Source organism: Terrapene carolina, unplaced genomic scaffold (assembly GCF_002925995.2).
Source record: "Terrapene carolina triunguis isolate 2854851 unplaced genomic scaffold, T_m_triunguis-2.0 Scaffold18, whole genome shotgun sequence".
NCBI classification, from domain to species: Eukaryota; Metazoa; Chordata; order Testudines; family Emydidae; genus Terrapene; species Terrapene triunguis.
Window position 1 is genome coordinate 9,125,287 of NW_020664369.1, and position 12,007 is coordinate 9,137,293.

Below are 12,007 nucleotides of genomic sequence, written 5' to 3' on the forward strand. Positions count from 1 at the left end.
CTTCTTGCTCCCTCGGAAGAAAATTCAGCTTGCTTTTCCCTCCTTCTACAGATTCCGGAAGTGTTGAATAGAAAGGTTAACTTTTACTTCTCTACCTGTACTTTGCATCTAAGCTTTATTTTGTATTATTAAAAGGTATGTGCTAGTCTTCACTACTGCATTTTCTGCAAAATCCACTTTTGTTTTTCATATTTCCTAGTGTTTAACCTAATATACAGGTGTACAAATAAATATAATCCTAATTATAATGCTCAGTTGTTCAGGTGTTTGTTGAATTTAACATTCAGATTCAATAATATAGATGCGTATTACCAGTTAGTTTGGCTGCTTCATATATATATTTGAACTGAGTGAACTTGTATGGCTAAATGTATGGCTCAGGATGTAAATGTAAATCAGGGTCCTACTATTGTCCTGTGGCCTGAGATTTTCAGTGGAAGTCACCTGACATATCTATGTTAGAAATGACTGAAACTATCAAAACTGTTACTCTTAAAAGAAAGGAGATTGCTTGTGTGACTCACTGGGGCAAGTTTAAAGGAGTTTTATTAACATACTGATTCTCCCTCACAGCCAGAAGGATTACTCCAATGGAAGTCTCATGCGTTGGTGTTGGGAATAGGGAGGGTAGAAAATACAGGAAATTTATACTCCAGACAAAGTCAAGTGTTTTATCCAATGGCATCGGAATTGTAATTCTTTGCATATATGCACAGCTGAAACTTAATAGTCTAAACTGGTGTAAAAATTCAACATCCTGCTGTCAGGTGGAATATGATTTTTTGTTTTGAAGTCTAGTACACAATTATTGACAATATCCATATTTCACAACTACAGGACAGAAATTAGAAACTAAAGCTAGTTTATTAAGAAATAATATACTAAGCACTCCAATAGAGTTTGCAAAATTAGAATTGTTTATTCCCAAAGAACAGGTTGAATGTAAGGCAGAAAAAGGCAACAACTGAGGTCATGATTTATTAGATCAATTGAAACATGCTGCTGCTGATGATTATTTCAACTCCTGAGTAACTTTTAAAAAAATTAAAACAAAAATTATATTGTGGATTGCAGGTTTGATACATAAGAGATTGTGGCATCACTTCACTGCTTTTGAATAAGAAAAAGCAGACTATGTAAATAACTACTGATTAAAGTGGCTTGTTACCTAAGTAGTATTCAAAGTGATGCACAAAGAAGATGCCACAATGATGGAGTTCTCAATTATAATACAACAAATGTAGCCTTTAGAGAGTACAAAGAATAAAAAATAATAGTTTCACTCTAAAGAGTTGTACAAAACAAGAAGTGTATGCGTAAGCCAGAATAATGAAAAACTGAGACAGAAAACTTATATACTGTACATGATAGACTAGAATGTCTAGAAAATGTATTGAATAAAACAAATATTGTGAATTAAGTGACACCTTAGTGGCTTCAATAAGCCAAGTCCAGGCTCCCTTACATAATATACATATTATTATTAAAAAGCAACTATAATTCCTTAGTTTCCCAAAAGAATGGAACAGCAATAAATGTACTTTACCAGATATGCAGATAGATAAATTTTAAAATTCTTTCTAGCTGCATATCTCATAGCCTGGAACACATATAAAGGAGCAATATATTAATTTTGGTAAAGGAAGATTGTCTTAAAGATTAAAGAAAAATAGATATTAGATTGCAAGATGTTTAGGGTGCGGACTACATCTCCATGTGTGTTTGTGCAGTGTCTAGCATGATGGGACACACTCCTGATTTGGTGCTTCTAGGTGTTATCTTAAGATGAATATTAATTTATAATAATAAAGTATTAAAGTATAATTTCAGCATTGCTTACAATACACTCTTCATATTTTCTCCTCCAAATCATAAATATGAGATGTCAGCCACATTTGATTGTCAAACACAATTCGATGCAATTCTAGTTTGCAACATATAAATTAAATGAATCAAATTACATGCATTGAGGATACCAATACATAAACCCAGATTTTATTTTAAATATTCGATTTTTTTTTTTTAAAAAACAAGGGACAAAGTTGGCATTTGGCCCATCAGAGTTGATGTAAATTGTCTGCAATCATTATTTCCATCTATCTAGATACAAATGATTGCACATTCATATGTACCTACACAAAATAATTACTGGAGTTTTATTTCAGTTGATGGCCTCTCTAGCTGATGCCTCATCCCTTGGCTGCCCCCTTAATTAACAGAAAATACATGTGCATAAATAATGAGTCAGGGTAATAAATTATCTGCGACCACATTTTCATTTTATAAGGCAATGATTTTAAAGATACAGTACCAAACATTTTATTAGAATGGATAAAGATTGGAAAAAGAGAGAGGGGTACTGGCAAGGGAACCATATCAGTAAGAAAGTACTCATCAGCTCCTGACACTTTCTTCCACTGCAACTCAGAAAGGTTAAAAAGGAGATTTCCTCTTGTCCCCTCCCCTGTTTTAGCAGTAGTGCAATATCACTATGCAAGTTAAACTATCCCCATGCAATTTGAAACTGATAAAGACTGACTATATATTCCCAATGATATACTATACTTTTTCTTTTTACTATAGCTCAAGAGTTTATAGCTGTGCTACTATTACAAGGAAAGCAAATTATCTAGTTTTTATCAACAATGTGAACTCACCTATGTATATAAATAGGTGTCCTCCAAAAAGGACAGACACCATCTATATACACCTCTACCCCGATATAACGCGACCCGATATAACACAAATTCGAATATAACGCGGTAAAGCAGTGCTCCGGGGGGGCGGGGCTGCGCACTCCAGTGGATCAAAGCAAGTTCGATATAACGCGATTTCACCTATAACACGGTAAGATTTTTTGGCTCCCAAGGACATTATATCGGGGTAGAGGTGTATATATAAAACCATATATATAAAACTTCCTGAACTGTACAAATCTGACTAGGAAGATTGCTGAGATTTGTGGCTTCTTCCTCTCTACCAGAGCCTCCAGATCCCGCAGATCCACAAGGTTAGCAACATTCATCTCACTGGGGTTCTTCAAAGCATAGCTGCCAAGTTTTTTGCAGCTCCATATAGGACATTTTTTATCACAAAGAACAAATCACTATTTCCTCCTACCCGGCACAGTGGAAGGAGTTGTCAAGGATGACAGAATCCTATCCTTCCTTCCTCAAAAGCAGACAAGGTTAGGTGGGGCAAAGGGAGAGACTTGGCAATATTCACAAAAAGATTCTGGAATGCGTTTAAGTCATCTGGTAGTAGTACTGAGAAAACCCCTTCAGCAGATGACAAAGAATCATTACTAAAAATCCTTTGGTGATGATATAGAGTGTTGGTATTGCTCGGTCTCTGGATCTGCTCTTCCTGGTATTGTGGCAAAGGTGGTCTAGCCAGGGATGTTGAGTGACCTTTTCCTCTTATTCAAGTGCAACGAGACCTTCATCTTGAAGCATGAGAAGGTAGGTCCCAGTACTGCCTATAGGGCCACCATGGAAAGCTGTAGGAATACAGCTAGCTCATTGGGTATTGGCCAGTCCAGTATCATTCCTGCTGGGCTAGGGGGAAGTTGGTAGGTGTCTCTGTGGTGTCAATCACTGTATGCAGAGGAGAGGGCTTTCTACTAGAAGATGGGAAGAATGTATGCCCAGTGGTGGTGCAGAGTAGACCTCCACCGGAGGTGGCACCAAAGTATATAGCACTCTCAGTATCTGAGTCTGTTCCACTGCTGGGGTTTCTGCAGCAATGATGGTCTTGAGTTTCCTTTGGGCTCATCCTCTGTGAGCATCAATGCTGATGGGTGCAGCATTAAATCTAGGGTTGGTGTCATAGAAGTCTCCTGCATCTAAGGCTATTCTTTTCCCCACACTTTGACTCTCCACAGGGATTGGTGGATTTATATATGAAAGCTTTTTGGTGTCTATCCTTATGGGAGAACACTGAACGCCTTCTGCTGACTCTGTATCCTGTGTTCAGAGTGGCCCTTTTGAGTGGCAGCTTTGGTGCAAATGAGGTGAGCATGGCTTCAGTGCAAGGTCTTTTCTCAGCTCCGTCTTCTCTGGACTGGTTTTTGGTGTTGTCAGTCTGCTGGCTGGGGTGGTGGATGAAGCTGGCTTGTCTGCCAGCATAACTTTTGGAACTCTTCTCCTCAGGGTCTCATGAGGCCTTCGTGGACCATTCCAGGAGATGGAGCTTTAGCCTCACATGTCATGACTTCTGTGTTCTTGAGGAGAATGGCATGCAGACCGATCATCCGCTTGGTATACGAGATTCTGACATATAGAAAACATACATGCTGTGTCCACCTTGAGGGGAGATTAATCCATCCCAGGAGGGACAGGGCTCTAAGCCCATAGGTTTTGAGTTGATCATGCTAAGGAACCCTGTACAGTGAGTGGAGTCTGATCATTAGAGATTAGTTCAGAGGGATGGAGACATTTCATGATGGTCAATATCGAAGATCAGAAGTAGCTCTGAGATTTTCACGAAGATATGTCGAAGGTTACCCTGAGCAAAGAACTAGCGAGTTGGACACTCACCAGGTTCTGTCTCACTGCTATGGGTAGTAAGAGGGAACTGAGCCAGGGTTGCAGTTGTGCCACTCTTTACACCCTCATGCTGCATCAAAAGGAGGCAAAAGACAAATACATGGCCCTGACGGGGACACTACTATTCAGAAAAACTCCATTCTCCTGCTCATGAGGTACATGTACACTCACAGTGGGATCCACACTGACACATACGCAGAAGAATCTTAGCTGCATGAAAGAAGCCTATTGTCATACAAAAATCAGTTTCCCTTAGTTAAAATATAAATAAATTGGCTCTGTGATTTGCAAAGTGACTTTGTTCACATGTAACATAATAGCTTCTTTTTCAGCTTAGCTTTAATTGAGATAAATCATTAATACGTGAGTACAAAATGTTCAATAAATAGTGAATGGAAAAGTACTGAGCACCATTTCAAGGTCTAACATAGCTTGAGAAAAGCAGATAAGCTAGAACAGCTTGTTAATAAAAATCAAATTTAAGAACAGCTTTGCTGTACTATTTAATTGGTGAAATCATTTATTCTGCCTCTCCTCAAGAACACATCAAGATAATAACAAAATAGAGGCTGTAGTTTCATTTCATATATAACACTAGATAGAAAAGGCTGTTTTCCATATTACTCACCTGTTTTCATTTCTAACAAGCGCTTTTTCTTTTGTTGCCTCTCTAATTTTTCTTTTTCTGCTTTCTCCTTAGCTATTCTAGCACGTCTCTGTTTTTCCTCTGCTTCTCTTCTTCTTATATTCTCCTTGGCTGCTTGCTATTAAAAAGAGAGAGAGAGAGAGAGAGATTGGTAATGAAACAATGTAAGTAAAGTTTCAGATAGAACAAACTTGTAAACTATAAAAATGAAAAAATACCTAAGTTATAATGGCAGTCAAATAACTCTCACTAAAAGGTCACTTGCACCTTCTAAGAAGTCTGTTACATATTAAGCAATATGTAATCTGAAGATATTGTACTTTCCATATCGTATATTTTACTCTCTAATATATCAGTCACTTAGGGCGAACCACATTACAGGAACGTTGTAATTATCTCCAAAACAAGCATTATAAAAGTTCAACATTCAGGTTAACACTGAAAAGAAATCCAAATAAGTTAAGGTATAGAGCAGGGATTGGCAGCCTTTGGCATGCGGCTTGCCAGGGTAAGCACCAGCCGCGTCCGCAGGTTCGACCGCTCGCGGCTCCCACTGGCCGTGGTTTGCCGGGAAGTGGCGGCCAACACATCCCTCGTCCCGCGCCGCTTCCTGCAGCCCCCATTGGCCTGGGACAGCGAACCACGGCCAGTGGGAGCCACGATCGGCCAAACCCGTGGACATGGCAAGTAAACAAACTGGCCCGGCCCACCAGAGTGCTTACCCTGGCGAGCCGCGTGCCAAAGGTTGCTGATCCCTGGTATAGAGAAACAGTTAAGGCACCCAAATAGCCTTAACTCTTCCCGGCAGCAAAACCCTAAAACTAATGCATGAGTGCTTATAGTCCCAGATTACTTACAGAAGAACTCATGAAGAACTCCCCTTTTTCAAAATAGCTACAATCTCCTTTCTTAATGGATCTGAGGCCACAGATAGCCCTTTAGCAAAGGTGACCAATACCTTTCATTGTTCCCGACAGGTTTGAAATCAAGCCACACTCAGGGAAGATGGAAGCCCCTATGCTGTCAGAAGGCATTGTGAGGTGCAGATGAATTAGGTCATGGCTATTTTTGCTGAGGACAGCCTGTGGCCTCAGGCACTCTGAAGAACATTGTTCAGTCACTCACGAAAAACAAACCATCACACATGAAGAACAACAGAAAAAAGCTACCATTCATCCTAATGTTTTTTTAAAACACTTCCCATTACATAATATCTACTAAAGATTCACCTCCCTGCCAATTCGGTTCACAACCTGAACTTTGAAAAACACTGATGTATACTAACGGGAGAAGTACGGAGAATAAGCAGGAAGAACTCAAAATGTTAGTAAATAAACATAACTATGACATAGTTGGCATCACAGAGACTCGGTGGGATAATACCCATGACTGGAATATTGGTATAGAAGGGTACAGCTTGCTCAAGAAGGACAGGCAGGGAAAAAAGAGAGGAGGTGTTGCCTTATATATTAAAAATGTATCCACTTGGACTAAGGTTGAGATGGAAATAGTAGACAGACTTGTTGAAAGTCTCTGGGTAAGGATAAAAGGAGTAAAAAACAAGGGTGATGTCATTGTAAGGGTTCACTATAGACCACCAAACCAGGAAGAAGAGGTGGGTGAGGCTTTTTTTAAACAACTAACAAAATCATCCAAAGCACAGGACTTGGTGGTGATGGGGGACTTCAACTACTAAGACATCTGTTGGGAAAATAACACAGCAGGGCACAGATTATCCACCAAGTTATTGGAATGTACTGGAGACAATTTTTTTTTTTATTTCAGAAGGGGAGAGGCTGTTCTAGATTTGATTTTGTCAAATAGGGAGGAACTGGTTGAGAATTTGAAAGTGGAAGGCAGCTTGGGTGAAAGTGATCATGAAATGGTAGAGTTCATGATTCTAAGGAATGGTAGGAGGGAGAACAGCAAAATAAAGACAATGGATTTCAAGAAGGCAGTCTTTAGCAAACTCAGTTGGTGAGTACTGTGTCCAGTTCTGGGTGCCACATTTCAGGAAAGATGTAGACAAATAGGAGAAAGTCCAGAGAAGAACAACAAAAATGATAAAAGGTCCATAAAACATGACCTATTATAGGCCAAAAGCCTAATGGGGAGAAATTGTCTTGAGTAAATTGTACTCCATTTTGCTTATTTTGCTAGCTTTGAATTAGTAAGAAGACATTGTTCTGGGTTTATTCTCTGCTGATTGTGTTAATGACTGTTCTTAGATGGATAGAAGTGTTATGGCTGTAATTCTTGTCTTTGAAATTTATTACCGTTTTGTGAGAGAGTAAAGAATGTATGGCATGCTGATGAACAGAGAAGAGACAGGAGGCGCCAGTACTGATGGGCCGGATGGTCGAGAGGGGAATGGAGGAGTTGAGAGGCACCAACCTTATTATCAGAATCACCCGGATGGCAGATTGACAACCTTAAAGCAAAGACATATGTCCCAAGGACAAGATAAGGAGGGGAGCCAGAGGGACGAGATAAGAAACAGCTGCGGATATTCCTGGTAACAACCCAAAATGATGATGATTAGGAGCAATCTTGAATACCTTGTGATTAACAGCTCCAGTGAGACACAGCAAGGTCCACAGACTTGTATGGGAACTTATTACTATAAAAGAGGGGTGTATTGCCATGAGACTTGGGGTTTGTTCTGCCATCAACCCCAGAGCTTCGGACGTGTCCGATAGAGACCAGGCTCCATCCCCCTCCCTCGTGTGCAGTTTCAGCTCGCCACTGGAACTGACCGAGCAACACTAAGGACTGATAACTATAAGATCCAGATGCAGAACCTTTTGGTGTGTGTGTGTGCGCGCGCGTGTGTGTATGCGTGCGAGAATGGAAGCATATGCTGATTTTAATGCTTAAATTGTACTCTCAATAAACGTGGTGTATTGCTTTATCCCCTTGAAAAAGATTCCGTGTGCTTCTTATAACATAACACTATGAGGGAAGATCGAAAAAATTGGGTTTGTTTAGTCTGGAAAAGAGAAGACTGAGTGGACATGACAAGTTTTCCGGTACATAAAATGTTCTTCTTAACCTCTGAGGATAGGACAAGAAGCAATGTGCTTAAATTGTAGCAAGGGAGGTTTAGGTTGGACATTAAGAAAAACTTCCTAACTGACAGGGTGGTTAAACACTGGAATAAATTACCTAGGGAGGTTGTGGAATCTCCATCATTGAAGATTTTTAAGAGCAGGTTAGACAAAACACCTGTCAGGGATGGTCTAGATCAGTGGTTCTCAAACTTTTTTTTACCTGCAGACCACTTGAAAATTGCTGAGGGTCTCGGCGGACCACTTAATGATCTTTCCAAATGTTGTTTGTACCGTTAGCTAACTATTGTAAAGCGCTTTGGATAAAAGCACTATATAAAAAAAACTTTATAATAATTAACTTTTTTTGTTCTACAAATAAAAGCACACAACTCATATTTTAATATCAGTAGTCTTACCTTTCTACTGCGATGGATGTGCCCTCCCTCCCCCGCCGCAACAGCCCCCGAGCTGGGGCTGGGAAGGAGGGGGGTCTCTCCCTCTCTCCCCCACCGCAGCAGCCCCTGAACTGGGGCTGGGAAGGAGGCGGGGGTCTCTCCCCCGCCACAGCAGCCACAGAGCTGAGGCTGGGAAGGAGGACCTTCTCTCTCTGGCCACCGCAGCCCGGCACATCCCAAATGCCCCCCACCCCCTCTTCTCACCCCAGGGCCCCCTCCCACCTACCCCTTATTCCCCCCAAGGCCACTACCTCACCTTACATGTGTGTCTTCTTCAGGGACCGGGCACCTAATTAGTGGAGCCAGGCCTGCGCGGCTCCACTAATTAGGTGTGTGGCCCTTCATTTTTTTATGTGTGGCCACTCTGGTGTGCACCTTAGAGGGCCCTATCCGTGGACCATTTGAATGGAGCTTGCGAATCACTGGTGGTCCACGAACCACAGTTTGAGAACCTCTGGTCTAGATAATACTTAGTCCTGCCATGAGTGTAGGGCACTGGATTAGATGACCTCTCAAGGTCCCTTCCAGTCCTATGATTCTATCAATGGCAATTTGCTAAACATACCCAAAATATTAGGAAAAAAACATGAGCAAATCAATTGACAAAAACTCCCACTTTGACATTGTTCTCATGGAAATAGAAAAGTTATGATCGGATTGCTCTTGCCTGTGAAATAAGCAAACAATTTCTCACAAGAACTATTACCAAACCAAACAAGTTCAGATTAATCAGAATGTCTACAATATACAAAGTTTTTGCTGGTCTATATTTCACAGCTGTTATTGCAGAGAAGAAAACATTACTTTCATCATGGTAGAGTTAGGCTCAAAGCAAATCTACCATAATCTCTCATAAGCTTTCTTCCCTGATTATTGATTCTATTTAGTCAAACAATACTTTGCATTGTTAGAAGATCTTCCTTCTGAAAGATCTCAAAGCACTTTTAAAACAAAATTAGTAATATTCCTGTTAGCTAGTGAAGCATTTTATAGCTTAGAAAGCTGAAACACAATAAGGTTAACTAAATTGTCCAAGGCCACAGAGAGATTTAGTGGCAGAACTACAAATATAGCTGAAAACACCTGATTCCTATTCATATACTCTAACCACTAGACAATATTCCCTTCATCATTCCATACAAGAAATTATTTCAGGGACAACACTTTCAAAAATCTATATTATGATGACTGGAATTTCCAAAAGCAGGACAGTTACTATATCATTTTATGCAAAATGATGATCAAGTGTATACATATAAAAATATAAGGATTAAGGAATATGACTTGCAGAACTTGAAATATTAACTCATTTAATTTCTGCTAAATTTGTAGATGAAAAAAGCAACCAACCAATATGACAGTGACTATTTACAGGCTAGACATCCAGTGCTACTTGCTAGCCTATTTGTAAGGACTAACTTTGACATTTGAAGTCCCTTCCTTAGTTGCCAGGAAGAACTGCCATTTCCCTGTTACTAAGAAATGGCAGTATGTTCACCCCTTTCTGGCCAGAGGATAGCCTCCTTTGCACAACATAAAATAGGTATGAAAACAATGGCAACTAAGAAGTTATTTTTAATATAATTATAATGGATTCTACATAAATTAGTGATTAAGTTATGTGGGGGAGTTACAAAATAATACTTTACCAGGATTATTTTTATAATTGTTCTGTATACAGATAGATATTGCATCTCTCTCTCTCTCTTCAACTGTGCAGTGGAAAATTATAACAAAGTACTCATCATGTAGAGTGTGAGGTTTTCTTTTTAGTCATTGACACTGGCCCAATTTAAGTTTGTTGAATACAACAAATACATCAACATGCTGAAGTAAAAGCAAATGAGAATATACTATACTCTCTGGATTTGTCTACCACACATAGATCTGCTTAAAGGGTTGTAGTGGTATTTCAGTAATCCAAATAGAAGATGTTTTAAGCTTTCAAAATAATCTAGTTTTCACAACCTATCTTTTCTTCATTTGTAAAATTTAATTATACACAGATATTGATTTTAATTGTAAGCATATCTAATGACTCTTAATTATACAGATCTATAACATTTTACCACACACTACGCACCAACAATTAAAAGCAAAGAAAGCAAGAAATCTGATCTCAAACTGCATGCTGATTTAACAACTACCATATTAAAATATGTTACGGTGTAATTATCCAATAACATCTTCATAATTAGTTCCCCTTTATTAACACTACATTTAAACAACATTAGAGTGTCCCCTACAGTTAATGAAACAGCAACTGACCTTTAATAACTCCATTTGTCAGATCTTATAACTTAGCCAACTAAAATTTCTTGACCATATTTCCTTCTTCACAGACAAATATACAATGGTGGATCAACTGCCACCCATGTTACATGGTGATAGATGCTGCATCTTTTTTACAGATGCTTTGAAACACCAATCACCATGGCATCTGGATTAAGAGAATCCAGCTAGGTGAAAAAGGACTGCCATGTCCTCAAAAGTCAGGGTCTAGGAAAAGGAGAAGACAGTTATCTTATTTTCACCAGTTTTCTACAAACCCTCCCTCCAGAGATTCGTCAGTTGCAACTTTGGATTTTTTTCCCCTTTTGTTGGAGGATTTTTCAGCCTGGAAGGTTACTGATAAATTTAGTGAACTAGATCATGCCCTAAGAGTTAAAATATCATCTTCTTCCTTCATAACCATTCATGTACCTCCTTCATCCTATTTTTTGAATGTCTGCATATGCAATATTATTTACATTAAAAGATGAAAGATAATAAAATTAAAAGATAAAAAGTTATCTTGTTCAACATTTTAGTGGCTCACCTAATGTATTTTTTTAACCTAAGCAGCTAAAAGTGTTTCTAAAAATCATTTTCATCCTTAAATAAAAAAAAAATTGTGGATACCAAAGAGCAGACCTCTTAAGAAAACAAAAACAAAAGACTAGACATTTAGAATATATTAAAAATCAAGTAAACCATGAAAAATTAAACAAGGTTCCTCAGGAAGTGTCTATAATCTGATAAAATTATGCCTATTTTATGCAAAGGCCAGGATTGGTGTTTCCTTGGGAAGCAGCCAGCACAGCACCCTCTATGTTCATTGTGTTTGCACACAGTCAGGATAACCTCTGCAGCTCATTTATTTCTGTGTGCTTCTTTCCTGTTGATTTTGTATGTAAATGGGCATCTATTGTATGACCTTAAAATGTTTAATTTACCTATTGAGAAAGATACCCGAAGATACAGAAGGAAAACCTATTTTTCACCGTTGATGGTGACTATTATCTTGGTATGACATTTAAATATAATTTC

General features: G+C 39.0%; 1 protein-coding gene across 1 annotated transcript in view; it reads right to left on the reverse strand.

Moving 5' to 3' along the window:
* The window catches only part of LOC112113274 (protein diaphanous homolog 3-like), a 470,784-nt gene that overhangs the window by 131,857 nt on the left and 326,920 nt on the right, over window positions 1–12,007 (reverse strand). The window contains exon 22 of the mRNA XM_026652145.1: window positions 5,176–5,311. Coding sequence (XP_026507930.1) covers window positions 5,176–5,311 — 136 coding nt within the window. The remainder of the gene's footprint in view (window positions 1–5,175; window positions 5,312–12,007) is intronic.